The sequence below is a fragment of the Sebastes fasciatus genome, chromosome 13 (assembly GCF_043250625.1).
Source record: "Sebastes fasciatus isolate fSebFas1 chromosome 13, fSebFas1.pri, whole genome shotgun sequence".
Lineage (NCBI taxonomy): Eukaryota > Metazoa > Chordata > Actinopteri > Perciformes > Sebastidae > Sebastes > Sebastes fasciatus.
Genome location: NC_133807.1, coordinates 7,664,428 through 7,685,561, shown reverse-complemented (window position 1 = coordinate 7,685,561; position 21,134 = coordinate 7,664,428). Strand labels below are relative to the sequence as shown.

At 38.5% G+C, this 21,134-nt stretch overlaps 1 protein-coding gene across 2 annotated transcripts; it reads left to right on the top strand.

Moving 5' to 3' along the window:
* Positions 1-4,899: 4,899 nt before the first annotated feature.
* On the top strand, positions 4,900-17,841 carry LOC141780125 (phosphoribosyl pyrophosphate synthase-associated protein 1). 2 transcript variants are annotated; one of them, XM_074655215.1, is made up of 11 exons: positions 4,902-5,326; positions 5,511-5,563; positions 7,671-7,737; positions 7,832-8,004; positions 8,173-8,288; positions 8,409-8,464; positions 8,614-8,759; positions 9,648-9,689; positions 12,928-12,998; positions 14,337-14,483; positions 16,365-17,224. In XM_074655215.1, the coding sequence occupies exons 1-11, from the start codon at positions 5,244-5,246 to the stop codon at positions 16,521-16,523; spliced, it is 1,113 nt and encodes a 370-aa protein (XP_074511316.1). In that variant the 5' UTR covers positions 4,902-5,243; the 3' UTR covers positions 16,524-17,224. The 2 variants fall into 2 exon arrangements, with proteins under 2 accessions (XP_074511317.1, XP_074511316.1); XM_074655216.1 differs by lacking the exon at positions 9,648-9,689 and having other exon boundaries at positions 4,900-5,326; positions 16,365-17,841.
* Positions 17,842-21,134: the final 3,293 nt, after the last annotated feature.

Here is a 21,134-nt window from a genome sequence, read left to right as displayed (position 1 = left end):
CACGCAGCGGACGAGGAGGAGCTTCTGTACTCTCTCTTCTTCACTCTCACTCTCTCTCTCTCTCCCTTTCTCCCTCTACCCACCTCACCTTTGTAGGTGGTGTTTGATGAAAACATGATGAGATAGGAGACAAATCCTTAATAAGAGAGTCAGATATGTAATACATGACATTATGAAATAAGATAAAAGGAGCACACCGTGACCTCTTACCTCCGTCGTCATCATTCCAGACTATCCAGGAGATTAACCTGTGATATTGAATTTCTCGCAAAGCCCTGCCGACGTAAATGTAGAAACAGATAATTAAACAGTGTGACGTCCATCAGAAATAGGGCATGCGTCTATTCATTTTAATTTGTTCTGTGCTTCTGACAAGATACAGATTATACGAGCGTGTTTTCAGTCCATTTTTCATTACTTTACCCCTTTTTCATTTTGTGCACACACACACACACACACCCTCGAGAGAGAGAGCCACACAGCTCTCACTGCACTTTTTCAATACATTTTCCAGCTTTGTTGTGGCAGGGGTTATCAGTGGGAATTCATATCTCGCTTGTCACGGCTGAAAACTTGAGAATGTTCAAGTTTCACGCTCCATGGGCCGGGGCAAACGGGGGCCAATTAGCCAGGAATCTGTGGCAAAGGAGAGCAAACACAGGAGCAGTGAAAAGACATCAGATATTGTAACAAAAGATCAGATTGAGGTGATATTTACAGCCTGACGGTGGAGGTCCAAGGTGCCAACAACGTTCGCACCCATGTTAAACATTCACAGAGTCCCTGAAAGCATACCATTAACAATCAAGTTAGTGGAAAAAAATGTGCTTAAGGTAGACACATCTCATATTTCCGGCTGTGCCCCAAATACCTCAGGCACTCCCAATTTTAACAATAAGATCAGTGTTCGTTCATATTAGTTTCTCACTGCTCAAGTTTATGACTACCAAACTGGCTGGTCTACGATCAGATAGTTAAGGTCAGATTAGGGTTGACTTGGTCAATGATTGTAGATCAACATGCTCCTGCTCGTACTGGTTTATGTTTCTACAGAGGAACTCAGATACATTTTTTTTGTAATGCTTTATAATTATTTCCACTGTCTGCACCCACACTAAACTAGTTCTTCATATGAATGTGACACCTTTAACCCACTCTCCACAGAAAAACAAAGATCTCATCTTTATCTCATTATGTTACATCCAAAGACATAACTCTACTCAGTAGATTTAGGGCTGATGAGTGATGACATCTAGTGGATAGTTGGAGTAATACTGCTTTTTCATGTGCTGTCAGAAATGCAATATTTGAGATGAGTTTATGTCAATTATTTATAGAAAAGGGCAATAATTAATGCTGCAGTAGGTAGAAATGGAGCAATTGTGATTAAAAAAAGTAACTTTTATAAAATGGTCACTATATCCTGACAGTAGTGCATGAGATAGGTAATCTGAAAAAAATCATGTGCCTCTGTGTCCTCCGGTGTTCCTAATGGCATCTGCAAGATTTCACAGACCGGAGGAAAACAACCAATCAGAGCCGAGCTGGAGCCTGCCGTCTCTGAGCAGCTGTCAATCATTTGCAAACTCTGATCAAACAGTCAAACTAGTCAGCGCTGATCAAATATGAATCAATATTCTGTTACTGTAATGACTATTTCTCTCCTCAAATGTTTTCAGAAACATCTTGTAGTGTACTGTTTACCTGTAAAATGAGAAAGTTTGTGACCCTGCAGCCGTGTTGAGATCTATTGAGGAAATACCAAGCACAGCCAATAGGAACGCTCTCTCGCTGAAATGACTTGTGATTGGCCAAAGTCTTCCGTCACGGGCTAGATGTTTTAAAGCCTGAAAACAGAGCCATGAGGAGGTGCAGAAGTCTAGTTTTCTCTCAGAACACTTGAATTACAATATGCTGAAAGGTTTTTATGGACTTTTTGCCCAATGATGCCAAAAATAATGTAAACAACAGGTTTTGATTTGATCACATCTATTCACTGACACATTTATCTGCCTAATTACAGTTTTTCTCATTCGCTTTGGATCAATTCTTGAATGAGAATTTTTTATTTTTTTCCAAAACATTAAGTTCAGATCTCTTACCAAGTAGTTTGTTGTTCACAACAGATTAGAATTTCTCATTTATTCAAGCACATTGTATGTATTTTGGTGCATGTGCAAAAGAGTAAGTACAATAATGATCAAAACTGATGAGTTGATTCTCAGTGAAATTGTCATCCTCTTCACAACTTCTACACATTCTTTCATCGTTTGAGCCATCACATGCAAAATGATCCGTTCAATTATCAAAATCTGTCAGACATACATGTATATTCCATAAATATCTATGCTGAGGTGGTACAATTTATTGTTTTTGAACTAATGCAGGTTTTTTCATTGTTGCAGGGTTGTTGTTGTTTTTTGGCATACTGTAGATGTAATTTTGTGGCAAAATTTCTGTTCACTGTATATGACTTTACATGAAAGATCAAAACTGACATTTCCTTTGACTACACATTGCTACAAAAATACATTTACTGTATACATGTAAATGTGCATATCCTTTTTCTGTGTAGCTACAACAGTATTGAACTTTGACCTACTGTTGAAATGGGAATCTTACTGTAAAAGCTCAGTGTGATACACAACAGCAATTCAGCTTGACTAAACTGACATTCTGGTATAGTATAGTAAGCAGTCAACAAAAAGTAGAACAAAACAGAGATTTGTTTATAAGAAACATTTCCAGGGTTGACTGCCATGGTGGAAAAACAGGTTTTGAAGCATGAAAGACATTTTTACTACCTTTTGCAAACATGCAATAGAGTTGTGACAATTACACTTGCAGTTTAGAGAATGTTAAGACTGTTTCGAAAAATGAGCCAAAGCGATTGAGATAAACGGTAAGATCAGCCTAATTATAGGGTGTAAAAAAAATATTATATTATATCACATAAACACCATTTATCGAGTCAATGCACGTTTTATTAAAATAATAATAATAATAATACATTTTAAAATACATTTTACCCCTCTGTGTCTCCAATTTGTGATGAATGTAGATCAAATGATGGTACATTGCTGCATTTAATTTGGGACTGTCCATTCATTTATCAGTTCTAGTCACATTTTTTTTTTTTTCTGGGGTTTATCAAAGGACTCTCTCCTGACAGAGACCTGGCTCTTTTTGGATCCTCAGAGGACTCCTCAATTCTCCCTTCACACATTCAAACAGCTCTATTGATGGGCATGGTATTAGCAAATATAAACTTATTCTCAAAGACTGGAAGACACAAACTCCACCGTGCTTAAAAAACTGGTTGCATGAACTGGTTTCAGTTATCCACATGGAGAAATTGTGAACTAATAATTTAAAATGTCAACATACATGGGAAGAATCTTGGGGTCCCTTTCTGCAACATTTAGATTCAGTTTGACATCATTTGTATTCATATATTTATTGTTATTTTCCTTTTCTCTGTGAATACTCCTATTATGGACGGCTTGCATTTAACAATCACATGTGGATGATACTGTATGTAATGATATGCTTTTTTTGTCCTTGACACGCGGTTTAGATTAGAATTTTTGCTTAGTTATTTGTACCACTCCTCTCTGGGTGTAAGTGTGTGTGGGTGTGTGTGTGAGTGTCTTTTGATTGTTTTTATTATCCTTTTAATTTTTTTCTTTTAACTTATACTTTTATATTCTTTTATTCCTTTTTATCTTATGCACTTTATGCTCTTTAATATTGCTTTTATATATGTAAAGCACTTTGAATTGCCTTTGTGTATGAAATGTGCTATATAAATAAACTTGCCTTGCCTTGCCTTGTGCCAGTGCAGTTGTGTGAATTTTTAGAGTGGGTAATGGGTTTTAATTTTTGTTTGGTTTATATGTTATCATCAAAATTTTACAATAAAAATAATATACTAAAAAAGTGTGCTCCTCAAATGTAAGTCTTTTAAGGACTAGTTACACTCACATCTTTCAGTCACACTGGCACAACTTTTTGAATTAACCAGTTATCAGTTTGGATTTAAAAAGATATCAAGCACAGGATGTGTAATCAAGATAACTTTTGTTAATTTAGTATAATATCTTAAGCCTAACTTTTCTAAAATGCCAAGAAATCATTAAACCTTACTGCAAAAGGACAGGGAAATCATATAGGTCTAGGGCAGGTGGCAGCAACCTGCGGCTCCGGAGCCACATGCAGCTCTTTAGCTCCTCTCCAGTGGCTTTTTTGTTTATATTTTAATTTGTATGTATCATTGTTGTAGATCTATGGTACAACGGTACGACGGAATATTAGGGCCACATTGAGGAAAAATGAATAAATCTGAGATTTCGAGAATAAAGTCATAATATCACGAAAATAAAGTAATAGGTTTACAAGAAAAAAGTCGTAATATTATAAGAATAAAGTCAGAAGTTTAAGAGAAAAAAAGTCGTAGTATTATGAAAATAAAGTCATAATATTATAAAGTAGTAATTTTACGTGTTATTTTCTTTTTTCTCGTGAAGTTCTGACTTTATTCTCAAAATGTTGCTACTTTTTCTTGTAATATTATGACTTTAATCTGGAAATCTCAGATTTTTTCTTTCCCTCAACGTGGCCCTAATACTCCATAGTACATTTACACTTTGGCCCTCACTGCATTCGATTTACAGTATTTACTATATACGTAGACTATAAACTGTGTGTAAGCTGTATAAACTGTATAATGTTTGCGGCTCCAGTCAGACTTATTATTTTTTTTGTTGCGAAAAATGGCTCTTTTGATAGTAAAGGTTGTTGACCCCTGACCCCTGACCTAGGAGACTGCCACTCTCAACCCACACGTGTATTGCGCAAAGCGAAGCTGCTGCTATTTGTCCCTCAGGGCGTTCCGTAGTCCCAGACAGAAGACAGTTGTTAGCCTCCAGTGCTACCACAGTGACAGCTATCAGCCGCGTTTAGTCTGCAGACAGTCGGACAAATTAGTAGAATAAAGACAGTAATTCATATTTATTTTGTAGCTGTGCTGTAGCTGCGTTTAATGTAGCACACTGAAGGTCATCTCGTGTAATTAGCTTCACTTAGCAGGCTAGTGTTCGGTAGCTAGTTAGCCAGTTAGCTAACGTCGACGTCACAAGAAGAGAATCGGAAACGAAACGTGCTGGTCGGTTGATAAACGGAGCTGCTGCTGTCTGTCTGTCTGTGTCTGTCCGTGTCTGTGATATAAACCACCAGCAGTGACAATGAATGTCGCTAAAAGTGGTTATCGCGTCTTCTCCGCTAACTCCTCCGTAGCATGCACAGAGTTGGCCAAGAAGATAACAGAGTGAGTTATAAACACAAAGGAGCGTTCATCACATCTCTCCTCTGACGTTAAGCTAACGTGATAGAACGGCTGTTGTCATGGCATCAGTCTGTCTGGGCATGAATGAATGAATGATGTGCTTACTGTGTCATGTTAACGTTACATGCAAGCTGTTGTTGAATGAGTTGCTCTTGTTGTTTCACAGGCGGCTGGGAGTTGAACTGGGGAAGTCTGTGGTCTTCCAGGAGTCTAACAGAGGTGAGGACAATATGATGGCTTTAAAGGAACACATATTAATGTTAGACTGATAATTACTGCTTTGCTTTACTTTATTGTCCACCTTAGTGGAAATCTGTCTTTGGCTTCTCTAGTACATAAAAGATAAATTCAAACATGACATAATATTCAAACATTAAAAACACACAGTCAGCAAAACACTCTGCCCTGTTACTAAACATACAACTACAAACGTACAATTGTGCAAATGGGCAGGAAACAGCAGCAACAGATGGGGATAAGTTACACCTTTCAAAATACGTAAGGTCTTCCCTAGTGCAGTCGTTTTGCATTCAGTACCTGTATGGCCTGGGGAATAAAAGACCTCTTATATATGATCCGGCTCGCCCTCGGGACCTTAAATCGACGGCCAGACGGGAGCAGCTCAAACTCAGAGTTTAGAGGGTGTGAAGCGTCTACAGATATCTGTCTGGCCCTCCTGAGTACCGCTCTATCAAATATGTCACAGAGCTGTCTTTGTGGCTTGCCAACCACCTTCCCTGCAATCTTAACAATTTTGGAAAGCTTGCTTTTGTTCTTCCCACTCAAGTTGCCAAACCAAGCAGTTATATTAAACTGGAAAGTCAGGAGTTATATTCTCAATGAACATGTCAGGTAGTTATCTGGCTACCCTTGAAAACAATACACTTAACTTTGAGTTAACTGTGTGCCTTAGTTGCATCTCTATTTACAAGAGCGTAGTATAACCAGAGGTGGGTTTGGGAAGCATCACTTATCATCATCGTTTACAGCAAAATGAAATGTAAAGATACGATACGATACAACTTTATTGTCAGTTTGCACTGAAATTCATTTTGCATCCATAGGCAGCTCAGTTTGAGAAAAAAGTACACATACACATACAATAGACATACTGTTACCATAGACAGACAGACAAGTAAGACCCATCAGACAAAAAACAGACCACATCACAATTATTCATACATAACCCATTACAAAATTACCATCTGTCCTCTGGATGTGCATTTCTTTAACAGCTCATTAGTTATTATTTAGAAACAAGATGGACTGATGGATAAAAGCGTTCTTTAGCCTGATGCGGTTAAATGTAAATGTAAATCGCCTCTTGGAGGGCAGAAGTTGATATTCCCCATTTAAAACATGTACGGGATCAGAAGAGATGTTGTTGGCCAGTCTGAACATACTCTTGTTGTGAGCTGCTTGAAAGGAGGCTGTCACAGGTTGGCCAATGATCTTCGCGCAGATTTTGATTTGGCTATGAAGTTTAGTTTTAAGTTTTACAGATATGCTACTGAGCCAGGCTGTACTGCAGTACAACGGGACACTCTGAATCATTAAACTGAAAAATAAAGAGCTTTGATAAAGCACTGAACTAAACAGTTGAACACCCAGCTGCCACCAAGCTCAACATAAAATGCAAATCCCCCCAAGCATCCCTTCTACAGACAAACACACACCTGCACTAGTCACTTCGTAGCCTACCTCACTTTACTGGTTACCATAACCTGTCTGACTGCCCGCATCTAACTACATACATATCTTGTTTGCATAAATATCCTCAGCAACCCACAAAATGCTACTGCTGCTACTTTTGCACAAATTTACACTTATTTATAGTTATTCCTTTCTGTTTTTATAACTCTTGTATAGTTGTCGTGAGCATTGTACGACATGTTTGCACATTATTTTGTATCTTGTTTTGTTTGCACCTTATGTGTAGTCTGGTTGTTGCATCATTCCTTCTTTTTCTTTGGCACCCTTTTCAGAGCAGCCATTTAGATATGTAATTGCAGGGTAAACACAGGTGTAAATGATGAAATTAATTATGGCCCCATTCTATTTAGTGTGTCACAGCCATTACAGTGAGCCAGCATGCACTATACCAGGGCCCCGGCCCACCTAAATGGAACCGGACCATAATTAATGTTATTAATTACACCTGTGTTTACCCTGCAATGACATGTCAAAATGTCTGCTGTGAAAAGGGCCTATTTCATTCTTCTATGACTTTATTGTCATCCATCTGTATACAGTGCAGTACAGTAGAGTCTATGATGCAGCTTTGATAGATTGACTGATGGCATCTTCATTTTTTCCCTCACGATAGAAACTAGAGTGGATGTGAAAGAATCAGTTCGTGGACAAACTATCTTCATCATCCAGACTATACCGCGGTGAGTTTAATGTCTGCACAAATCACAGTTTTTATGATTATCACTAGCTAAAGTTTACATGTCCTTTTTTTGTTCTTTTTGTTTATGAAACCAGAGATGTCAACACGGCCATCATGGAGCTGCTGGTTATGGCCTACGCCCTCAAGACGTCTTGCGCAAAGAACATCATCGGAGTCATCCCTTACTTTCCCTACAGCAAACAGTGCAAGATGAGGAAGAGGGGTTCGATAGTGAGCAAGTTGTTAGCTTCGATGTTAGCGAAAGCAGGTAAAGAGAACAAAATCAATATCAACCTGTGATTTGTGTGTCTAGTCTCTTTGTCCCTCGCCATCAGTGGTGTTGTGTTTGCAGGGATTTCATTTCATGTTCACACAGAAAAATCTAATTGTTGATGGGGAAGAAGACCATGTCATTAATCTGTCTTTTACCCCAAAGGAATAACACACATCATCACCATGGACTTGCATCAGAAGGAGATCCAGGGCTTCTTCAGCTTCCCAGTGGACAACTTGCGTGCCTCCCCTTTCTTGATTCAGTACATCCAGGAAGAGGTGATGATCCCATTCAATTGTCTACTGTGTGTGTTTAAGTATAGGCGTTGGTAATCTCTAACCTATTAACCAAATCAATGTGCTATAAACATTAACATCTGTTTACCTTCCGCCTGTCAGATTCCTGATTACAGAAATGCCATCATTGTGGCAAAGTCCCCATCAGCAGCTAAGAGGTAACTGATGGACAAAAACACATTTCATCTCCGCTACACATTATTGTTGCCAGAATTATTCAATCATTCTAATGTTTTTTCATATAAGTAATTTGCAATGTATGTCACTAAATATGTGTACATGAACATGTCATCTCTATTTTCTCTAGGGCTCAGTCCTATGCAGAACGCCTGCGTTTGGGACTGGCTGTGATTCACGGCGAGGCTCAGTGTTCAGAGTCCGACATGGCTGACGGAAGGCACTCCCCACCGTCTGTACGCAACACCACAGGACACACAGGACTGGAGCTTCCTTGTAAGAACACCCATTTTTGTAGACCGCTGTTGATATTTCTTTGCAGGTTTTCTTTGCAGATTAGTAGGGTCCAACCCTGGATAGATTTAACATATCCCTGTTTATTGTTTCTCACAGTTAAAATCCTTTTTATTTTGTCACACCATGGTCAAATTCACAAGGAATCTCTTACAAGTTTAACTCCTCAGTGCTACAACACTTCACTGCATTCATATTATACATCCTGCCGACAACCCGACACAGCTCCTATTTGTGCTAACCTGTTTTGATGATTCTGCTGTTTCTCACTCATGCCATCAACCATACTCCAAGAAATTGATTTTCTGTGTCACTGCATGTTTAATTCCACAGATACACTACATCTACTCATGCTGCATCCTCCGCAAGCTGCAACTCCTAACTTACAAAGAGTGACATGCTTAATAATCATAGAACCATAGTCGCTGCCTATTTCTTGGCGCATACTTTGATTTTAAAATACTTCTATTTGGTGACTCTGGCATATAGTTTTCAACATATTTGCAGTGTTAATTCCTGGTAAGGCCATCTTAGTGGTTCAGTCTGAGAAAATATCAAATGATTGTGTCATTGGCAAATGACTCCGACGTATTTGCGTCAACTTTATTATTTAGTAAAAATATTTCTATTCTTACTTGTGTTTCTATTCTCACCCTTGACTTAAAAAATCCTCCTTTGGAACAATACGTTGCTTAGAAATTGCTTCAACCATAAGAAGACTTTTTCACTTTTAACAGTCTGATTGTTGCTGTGAAATACTAAAATTTCTGTCCAGCTACCGAGAGGATTTTCCAAGTCTTGGCATCATGTGTTTGTCATGTCAAATATTTGTGCATTTGTGTTAACGTGGTGTTTATTTGTTGGTAATAGCAGGCAAACAACAAGCTCCGTTCCCTGGCATAGAGCTCCCAAGTACGACCGTAAACATATAACTTACATCTGACTATGAAATGATTCCTCTTCAAATGGTTCCTCAATTGGTGCATGTGTAGACAAAAGGGTTTGCGTTGCATCTTGTGAAAATACAGTCTGGATTCTGGAGGGGGAGTTTGTGAAAAAAAAATGCAACTGATTGATAATGCACAGTTGACAAAACCTTTTCAATCAGCTACTGTACAGTGCGCTCTGTACTATATGCTATTTGCATGGCATGTTTGACTTGAGACTGCACCTTTTCTAAGATTCCAGACCGTTGTTCTACAAGATGGCCAAACTCCTCTTTGTTTTGTTGTGTTCTGATTTTATTTTGAAATCCATAAATCAAACCAGAACCATGCTAAACATTTGTTTTAGTTTTATTTGAATATCAGGACTCATCTTGCCAATCAACACATGGTGCACCCATATTAAACCCGCTCTTAAAAACCTGATTAACATTTGGTCATAACTGCATGTGATGATAACAACAAAGCATGCTGTTTTGAAACCTAACATCTAATGGTGGGAAGAAGAAACATTACGAATGAGATTGTTGGAATATTTAAGCATTAAATTAAAGCCGAATTTAAGTTTTAGTTAGCTACCTCAGTCATAATACCAGAACGTATTTTATCTAGTTGTAGTGTAGTCTTTCACTTTTATCTCTGTGGTAGACGTTTCTGGAATGCAATGTCAACCTGATGAAATAATTTAAGCTTTTCAGATTCGTATCTATCAGGATAATGTTGATGAATATTATTTTCCCTTAAATTAATTTCAAGATTTTTGACCAAACATTTCTCAGGTAGCTTGTTGCAGTATCTCAGCAAGCTGTAAAAACATATTTTTGAGAAGTGTGTGTACTGCTAACAACATGGCTTTTTTGCTGTTTTTTGGTTAATGGTGATAAAAGTCTGAATGTGACACTGCCAGGTTTTCTGATGCTGTGGGACTCACGGTATTCAGCAAAAGTGTTCTGCAAGGCATGCTCCTTCTGTCTCTGCTTCTTTATACTTTTTCCTTCACAATCTGCTTGGCTGGCTGATTGTTCACCGGTTGATTGTTTCCTGATACCCTGTGAAGAACTACATTTACATGCACAACAATACTTGAAAGGAAGCTGCTTTAAAAAAAAATTATAATATGCATCCAAAATTATGTTTAAGGGGTAGTCATCTAAATGTGCTACATTGAATCTAATCCCAGTCTAATTTCAATTCAAAACATGGTGTGTAGATCAATTTATTTTAGTTGTAGGTTACACACATATAGGATATTATTGAAAGGGTAGTTTGGGTGTTTTGAAGTGGGGTCGTATGAGGTACTTATCCACAGTCTGTATTACCTACAGTAGGTGATGGTCGGCACGCCCTCAGCTTTGAGAAGCAGACAGGAGTTACCGCACGGAACCAAATCAATGTACTGCTGTGGACGGGGCCGGCAGTTAAATGTATTTTAGACACCTAAAAGAAAGGCCAACCTAAAAAATCCATATCAGTTTAAGTGTATGCTATATTTAGAATATATTATATATTATTTTAATATATACTATATAATAATATTGTATTACTATTTGTTTTTTTAAATATATATGTTATATTTATATTTTCAATTCTTTACCTTGCCGTCAGACAGCCCTTTGTGACAGGGAACTAAAGCCGTTGTATCCATCAATGCTCTCGCCAAAGCCACCAGACTCTATTGAAAAACCCCTCAATTATACCTCACAGAACAACGGAGTTGCTGGTATACTGCTGCCTTGATTAGTTAGTTAGTTTGTGCTATTGTGTGACTTTGGTGAATCCGAACTAACATAAGTTAAACAATAACACAAACTGATCGAGGCAGCGGTAGACCAGCAACTCTTGTGTTCTGCAAGGTAAAATTACTGTTTTTTAATGGAGTGTGGTTGCTTTGGCGAGAGCATAGACGGCTTCAGTTTCCCGTCGGAAAACATAGACTGTAAAGCTGTCTGCCGGCAAGGTTAACCAACAAAAATATTCTAAATAGAACGTACACATAAACTGATATTGATTTTTTTAGTTGACCCCTTCTTTTAGGTGGCTAAAATACGTTTTGCTGCCGGCCCTGTCCACAGCAGTACATTGCTTTTCTTCTGTGCATTAACTCTTGTCTGCTTCTCCAAAACTGTGGGCGTGCCGACCGTCATCTACTGTAGGTAATACACTGACTATGGAAAAGTACCTCATGCAATCCCACTTCAAAACACCTGAACTATCCCTTTAAATCTGTCACAAGGGAGAGCATATTCATGTTGTCTCCAACATGTTATGTTGTAATGCTTCTATTTAACTTTGTTGTGACAGTGTATATACCTCTAGCAAATTAAAAAGTTGCATGGTATTATTTTAGCAACTGAAATTACATGACACTAGAATGTTTACAGCTTGTCAAAAGCAAAGTCATCTTGGGGGTGCATACTTAGAGTAGGATTGCATTAATCGATGTATCAACCCCGTATTGTGATGGTGGACAGCAACCTGGCTCAGAAGTACTCGTAATGACAAATGAAGCTGTGCAGATATGAACAATTAAGTAATACTGTATATTGTTTGTCGCGTGATATTGGTTCAGCAGCTGCTTCATCTCCTGTGATTGGCATGTGAGATGCAGTCAGATTATTGTGTGCATGTAAAAGTAGTCGCTGGCAGCTGTGATGTTCGACTGAGGACTGACCCCCTGAACATTGGCACAAGTGTGTATGAAGAAACCCTCATCAGTGCTTGTCAGCCACTGTTGTCCTGTGTGAAATAAGACTGTCTGGTTGCATATTGGTTCATATGCAGACTGCTGCCATATGCCTGCCACAGCCTAGGCCTGAGGTTGTGTGTGTCCAGGCAGTCGTATGTTGCCTTCTGATTGGGTATCCTGGGCAGAAAACCCTGTCATTTGATTTTGCATGGCATGTGCTGTACTAAGTTTGGCATTTCAGTTTTAATCTCTTAGGTGGGGTACAATGGGGGGAAACATTTAAACTTTTGATTGCCATTTTAAATTTATTACAGCATTGGATTACTCAACAAATCATTCCCATCATCCAATAACGACCCCATAATTCGGGGTGCAGATTTGCCGAAATTGCAAAACATTTTCTCAACCCATTTTACCCAATCTACTGAGATTTATTTTCCATTTGATGAAATACAGTACACATAACCTCTCATAACCTCTAAGTGCTCTCGCAGGTAACAAGTTCTGCTTTCCTTTTCAGTGATGATGGCCAAGGAGAAACCCCCCATAACTGTAGTCGGAGATGTGGGAGGGAGAATTGCCATCATTGTGGTAAGATGCTGTGTGAATTCACTTTCTGTCATTGTCAGTTTCTCTGTCTTTTGAAGCATCTCTAGTGGTTTGCACCACTAGTAGTAAATTAATTAATTTACTGCCACTATAAATGCCTGTTATCACCTTCGGTATGGTTTTACAAATACATTTATAACTCGGGACAAATGTGAAATTAAAGGGATAGTTTGGGTGTTTTGAAGTGAGGTTGTATGAGGTACTTATTCATAGTCAATGTATTACCTACAGTAGATGACGGTCGGCACGCCCCCAGTTTGGAGAAGCAGACAGGAGCTACTGCACGGAAGCAAAGCAATGTACTGCTGTGTTGACGGGGCCGGCAGCAAAACTTATTTTAGCCACCTAAAAGAAAGGCTCAACTAAAAAAATCAATATCCGTTTGTTTAAGCGACATTTAGAATATTTTCACCGCTTTATCTTGCTGTCAGACAGCCCTTTCCGACAGACGAAGCTGTGCTCTCTCTGCTCTCGCTAAAGCCACCAGACTCCATTGGAAAAAACCTGTAATTTTACCTTGCAGAACACTGGTTGCTGGCTGGTAAAATTACAGGCTTTTTCAATGGAGTCTGGTTGCTTTGGCAAGAGCATAGATAACGGCTTCAGTTCCTCGTTACAAACAGACTGTATAGCTGTCTCACAGCAAGGTTAAACCAGCGTAAATATTCTAAATACACACTACACTTAAACTGATATTGATTTTATTAGGTAGCTAAAAATATGTTTTGCTGCCAAACCCCCCGTCCACAGCAGTACATTGCTTTGGTTTTGTGCAGAAAGGGTGTGCCGCCGGTCATCTACTGTAGGTAAACACTGACTATGGATGAGTACCTCATACTCATCTCAAAACACCCAAACTATCCCTTTAACTATTCATGCCTTTTGAGTTACATTTACACACCTGAAAGTGAGAATTTGTAATTGTTTAAAGAAGTAATAACACTTTCTTCTTCTTACATATAAAACTTTAATTCATAAGCAATAAAACATACAGATGCTCAATTCAGTGAACACAGGGGTTATGCTGCTATAGCCTAATGTGGTCTGGTATGACCAGTAGATTAAGGTGGCTAATGTTAGCCTGTATAACGGACACTATTGAGTCAATTCACTGACTTGATGTTTTGGCATTTCTTGTTATCCCACAATAGCATTGTTCATATGTTCCTGCCATTATGCTAAGCTGCTCTATGATACTGTAAGAGCAACCAACCGATCAGAGACACCATGACAAAGAAATTACCAAAGAGAAAGAGACGGGGATGTAATTGTTGAGTCTTGGTTACAGGTAGTATTTTTCTTTTCTCTTTCTTCTTCCAGGATGACATTATAGATGATGTCGGAGACTTTGTTGCAGCTGCTGAGATCCTGAAAGAGAGAGGAGCCTATAAGATTTATATCATGGCCACACACGGCTTACTGTCTGCTGATGCTCCACGCCTCATCGAGGAATCCGCCATCGATGAGGTGAGGACACCTAAAAGTGTTGTTTTCAGTAATATGCATTTAAGTTTTAAAAGTAGGTATACCTGTTGCATCTGTAGAATATCAACAAGGACGGAAGCTAAAGACTTACCAAGGGGAGAAGAAAATGCCAAATGGAAGGAGTTATTTGAAATCAGCAGAAAATGTGCTCCTGTAGCTCATCTATTCTTTATAAACACAATGTAAAAGACGATACTTCCTCCTAATGGGAGGAATTTCAGCTGAATTGTTGTGGCATGAGATGAGCTCTAACTAGAACAAGGAAATGAGCATTATATTGCAGTTGTATTTCTATTTCTGTAGACGATCATGTTTCAATTTTCAGTTCCTCCTAACTATCCAGGGTTCAGAAAACAATAGATGCACTCAACTTTTTGAGTCAGATGGGTACATTGGAACTCGCTGGATTGAAAAGGTGTAAAATTTCACCTCCCATCAGTTTTTAAGCCGTCTCAGATTTCAATTTTGAAAGCCATGAGCAGCAGTAGCCACTTGGAGCTCACAGGTGAGCCAAAACAAATGAGTACACAGGTGTAGTTTAAAGTGTGACTGTCATCAGTGACACGTAAGCTTTTTATTATCAGCCTGACAAGAAACTGCATTGGTAAACTGCTTTTTAATTTAAATTGAAACTGTCTCATCTTTTCCAGTCCTTGAGGGTACCGGCGCCCTCGGCCGACATTTTTTTTTTTTACTGAGGCTGTAGCAGGCTCAGTTTTAGAGCTTGTCGGGAAGAATGCTAAATAATGCTACGAAGTTCGGCTAAATTTTGGCAAAGAATTTTAAAGGGGTCCCTTGACCTCAAGATATGTGAATGAAAATGGGTTCTATTGGTACCCACAAGTCTCCCCTTTACAGACATGCCCACTTTATGATAATCACATGCAGTTTGGGGCAAAAAACATGTTGTTTTTTGAATGCAGTATAAATGTTATTTTCGCCAATACTAAAATGGTGTGTTTGAATATTTCTGCATACTGGGGTCCCTAAACAGTCTTGGAATTACATAAATCGGGTATCACTGTAAAGCTGAGACTCTTGTGGATCCAATGAGCATAATTGTATTCATGTGTGAAGATGTTAGTCCCCAAAGTATCCATTTCTTTGTAGTGAGACCATTTTTTATATTTGACCCCACTGTATAAAACGACCTGTGGTGACCTCTAGGATAATCACAGCCTCATGAAACTTTACAGTCACAAACTAGAGACATTCAGAGGATGGCTGGCTTTCCTAGTTAGATTGACAATAAGGGGGTTTCTGAGCAGTTTCTAGAACAGAAGTGATCGCCATTCAATCGTCAAAAAAATGCAATTCTTGCAGAAATCTCCAAATGTCAAAGTTTTTGATCCCAAATCACAACATGGCTATTTCTATGGTGTTCCTAAGGGACTTGGTGTCTTAATGTGGTATTTTGGAGGGATTATTTATAATCTTTATCAATTCAGGAGCGGTAAAAATGGTTAAATTTAGCACCAAATCTCTGTAACAAATGGTATCAACTCAAAAAATTGCTGCAACAATTTATGAGACACAATAGAACATGGGAATGGCCATCATATATTTCTATCATAATGTTGGAAACCCTTATACACTTTTACAATTATTTTAATTAATTAATTATTCTTTTTTTAATTTGTGATTTATGACTAGTAGAGCTTGACACACAGTGCTGAGCTGCAACTCAAATTAATCTTCAGGTTCCCAGATTTCAGATGATGTACACCACTTCTATGTGACATCTACTGTCTCCCCCTAAAAACCCTCTGCACCTCTCTAAAAAAGACAAAAAACAGGTCTACGAAAAAGAGGGGGGGAAGTGGAAAAGTCTAAGCACCATCTGTGTGATTATTTGACCCTCAGGTGGTGGTGACCAACACAGTCCCCCATGAAGTGCAGAAGCTACAGTGTCCCAAAATCAAGACTGTGGATGTCAGCATGATCTTGGCCGAGGCCATTCGCCGCATCCACAACGGAGAGTCCATGGCCTACTTGTTCCGCAACATCACCACGGACGACTAAAGAGTGTCAGAGAGGGTGAGGTGGGTGTGATAGTGACTTGAAGGCAGGTGCACTTCTTCCCAGTGCTTTAAAAAAAAGACATGCTAATGCCATGTTCCATGTGTTGTTTATGTCAGGATTACATGTGTCCTAATTCATTGAAAGAAGTTTAGATGATAAGAATTACCCAATGTTATTTAACTTTTTATCAAAAGGTGTAAAAAATATTTCTTTTGTTAAGTTGAGAAATGTTGTTGAGAAAAGATAGTAAACAAGTGACTTTCACCTCATTCAGTCATATTTTCAAGCCACTCCTCGTCTTGCTGCTGTTTCCAACTTGAAAAAAAAGATGCTTTGTATTTAAAAAAAAGTTATTTTGTCATACACTGTGGTACCTCATATCTAATGACTGAGCGTCAACTGCAAAAAGAGAAGAGAAAAACGTCTCCAGTAACAGTACTTTATGCTTTACCAACTGTTTTCCAGTCGCTCTTGCTGGCCCTCATGATCAGGGCTGCTCAGCACTTAATGGGGTGTGTTGTTTCCAACCACATAGACAACAACACAAACTCCTGCTTATTGGTGCCCAAACGATATTTTTATGCAGCTTTTTTTGCACCATTACGGGAATGTTTGATAAAATGTCCTATGTGATACGCGATGTTTCTGTAGAATGAATGGATCTTCATTTTTATATAGTATATATTAGGGGCTCAGTTCAACTAAATTATAACAAAATACATTTTCCTATTTACTTTTAGTTGTATGTAAGAGGATAGTGCTGCTGTTTTGAGAAATCTGCTTCTGTGGTTCCTGCTGTTACCCCGGTAGAATGGAGGTTAATGTAATTAAATTTATGGTGCTCAAAGTACCAATATACTATGAAACAGTGAAATGTTAGGCTCAAAGAATTGAAAATTAATATTCAAAAAAACTGTACAATGTTCACAACAAGGTCTGCAGATTCTCCTGAGTAACTTAACTTTCATTATTTCTGGAAAGGCGCGTATTTAAAAGATTTGAATTCCATTCACTTCCATTGTATCACACCTGTAGTGCATGGTTAACGTATATTGTAGTAATTGGGATTTTTTTCTGTCATTATTACTATTATTATTTTGTTGTTATTTGGATGGACTGACCCTTTAATATACTCTATCTCTCTAGCAGTAGACTGAACATACCTACTCTAATATGATGCTTATTTTGAATGGTGATGAAGGAAAGATGTAAACTGACATCACATTGCAAATAAAAAAGACCGCCATTGTTGTAGCCAATTAACTACGAACCATGGATATTAAACATTACTGCCGACTGTTTTTCAAAGCAGAGTAAAGATTTACTTCATGTGTTTTGTTTTCTAAGCAGTTGGTGGTTTTCCTTAGTTTTACTTTTCTATGAAAATCAACTTCATCAAATGTTCCTCACTTTCTGACTGTAACAAATTAAATATGCAACATGACAATACAACTATATACAACTGACATTTTAAATTCAACTTTGCGTTTTCCCTATACAAACAGAACATAGTTTGCAGTAGGGATGTTAATGATTAACCATTTAAATATTAAAAATTAAAAAAACTCAGAGGAGTGGCTTGTCATTTAAAGGAGAATAACTGGTCCACCTTAAAGGTCAGCCCACCTTAAGTGTGCCTGAGCCAGAGTTGTTGGTAGTTTCGGGGCTAACATTACAGCAGGCTTGCAATACTGGCGGAAATCCTGACTGATTCTGTTTCAACTTTTGCGCTACATCTTTTTTTTTGGCACCCCTTGCGACCCCCACCGCCGTAGCCCAAACGCACCACCCACATTCAAAATGAATGGGATGATTGCTGTTTTCGCCGCACCATCAGATCTGGTGTGAATGCAGACTTAGGCACTTCAACTCCTGCATGCAAGTCACTAATCTTGTCGGTTAACATCACGTTGCCGCAAAGTTGTATCAGGTGCCGTTGTATTGGAGTAGTTTTACGAGTACTATCGGACCTGAGTCTAGTATCGGTGCATCCCTAGCTTAGAAGATAGGACATGGGCACTAAAAAAAAGAAAAATTGCCAGCAGTAATGTAAAATATGTGCATATTTAGTAAATTGGCAAAAACACCAGTATGGTCTTGATGTTTGTTTATAAATTACGGTGGTATTTCCACGTAAAAACTTGTGATTTGAACACACGCACCTTTTTGTGCTCTCTGAGTAAATTTCAAAGTGATGCTTAAGAGAAAATGAGTGTATTTCTATACCGATTGAGCCTTTTGCTCAGGTGAAATATACTTAATAAGCCAATGCACAATTGTTTGTTTCTATGTTTTTGATGGTTTGTTCCGATTTCACGTCTTGAAGAAAGTATTGTCTTCCATACAACGCTACTGTACACCTTTGCTTTTTACCATTTTTGTTTGTTATAGAGAATGGCTTTCTCCATATGTGCTCATGGATGGCTATTTGAGAGCTAGATGCTCACGCTGGTGTTGTGTTGGCACAGAGTTGGAGGTTGTCGGTATCAAATGCTGTTGCTCCTAATGTCTCCTCTGTATTCACTGTTCTCCTGACTTGTCTGTGATGTTGAGGACGTATGATTTAGACCATAGATATAAAACAGCTTTATAAAACTGTTATATCCATGATTTAGACACTAACACCCTCCTGTACGACGTCTGTCAATGTGTATGAAAATAAAACCGTTGCCTCTTGCTGTGCCTTCTCTCTACAAATAGGGAACCATATTACAAATACTAGTATATACAAGACTTAAAGGAACAGTGTGTAGCATTTAAGGGGATCTATTGGCAGAAATGGAATATTATATTAATAAGTATGTTTTCTTCAGTGTATAATCACCTGAAAATAAGAATCGTGTTTTCGTTACCTTAGAATGAGCCGTTTATATCTACATAGGGAGCAGGTCCTCTTTCTACAGTAGCCCAGAACGGACAAACCAAACACTGGCTCTAGAGAGAGCCATTCGAGTTTTCACGTCACTGTAGTTCTCCTACACCCTGGGCACACAGGAGAAGTTTCAGTTGGTTGCAATCTACAACCTCACCACTAGATGCCACCAGATCCAACACACTGCACCTTTAAGACAGTTTATGTTCCTTTATCATAATAAAGACAAATTGTAATAGGCATTAGTTGGAATAGGGATCTTCTCTTCTCTCTGTGAAGACTATATTAAATTGTAGATATTTTGTAAATGTAAATCTGTACACATGCTGCACTGAACTATATGATCATATTTCTTTCAAAGAATTAATATTGATTTTGATCAGAAGTTAAGATTTCGGAAAGATTCATTGTCAAAATGTTCCATTTCAGTGCAGAAAAGTTAGCTTCTTCTTTCTTACAATACCGGTGTCTGTTAAGAAACTGTAATGCAGCTTGGAGTCCAGTCATTTTTGGATCTCTTCCTCCATGTTGGCTGCTCTGAATCAAATTTCCATTGGCTAACCTTGCTGTTTTAAGCAAACTTTATGTAGACTGATATCTGCAGGTATTTGATGAACATGGCTGAAATGGTAATTAGCAGAGTAAAAGGTAACACAAATATGTAAATACTGTATTGGTGTATGAGAAGGCCTACCTTTAACGTTGCCGTGCAGTACTACAGTAGAGTACAGTCTTAAGCCAGTCTTTTACACCTGATGTAGTGACCGTCAGAGATCCTATACTTGTTCAAAACTTCTCAGGTACAGTATCTATACACCACTGAGGAGCTTTGACCAAGTCTAGGAGCAGAGACAAACCCAGAAAGACTTCAGTGTTCAGTGAAACCTATCTACAACAGAGCCTCATACCTGTGTTCACCACAACCTGAGTGGAAAGTTTAGTTCGCACCTGAGCTTTAAACAGGACGATCTGCCTCTCCGCGTCCGTCCGTGTGCCGAAAAGACGAGTTTGCGTGCCGTTGTGGACCGGCTGATGACAGCAGTGAGTTTAAACGGGACACAAAGAGGAACCAGAGATCTGATAATCACAGGTCACTTCCTTGTCTGATTCTGGGGAAACAATGCACCTTGTCTCTGAATGTTTTGTGAAAGAGGAAGCATACCTTTTTCTCTCCCTCTCTGGGCCTGTGGCCTTTTTAACAGGAAATCTGTTAACATCAAAATGTCAACTGATTAACTGATCCATTTAACCAGACATCATGTTTCATAGCAGGTTAAAAGTATGTTTTTTTCATAAACTCAGAGTACTAAATACTGTTTTAATTGTGTATCTGCAGTACCCACTGCTGTATAGAGTTACATAGACTGTGTTGACTTAATCTCATGTATTGTATCAGTCGCTTGATACAGAAGTTGATAAGGCATGTACAGGGTTTATGGTTCCCTTATAATCTTATTTAACATTGTTTGAAATGCTTCCTCATATCCACCTACAGAGAGTAACTCGCTGTATTTTTTTTTTGTAAATAATGACCACCAGGGGGTGGTACAACACAGAACAGAGGGATCATGGGGTGATTTTGTGTGCGTATGTCAGACCAATGCAATAAATCCATAATTAATTTTATTTCACCTTCATTATGAATACCACTTTCCAGGGATTTTTACATTTTAAACAACAGTCACTTTAGATAAAGACAGGTTGGTGAAGTGATGAAGCAATTCTTGTTTATCTTTCTT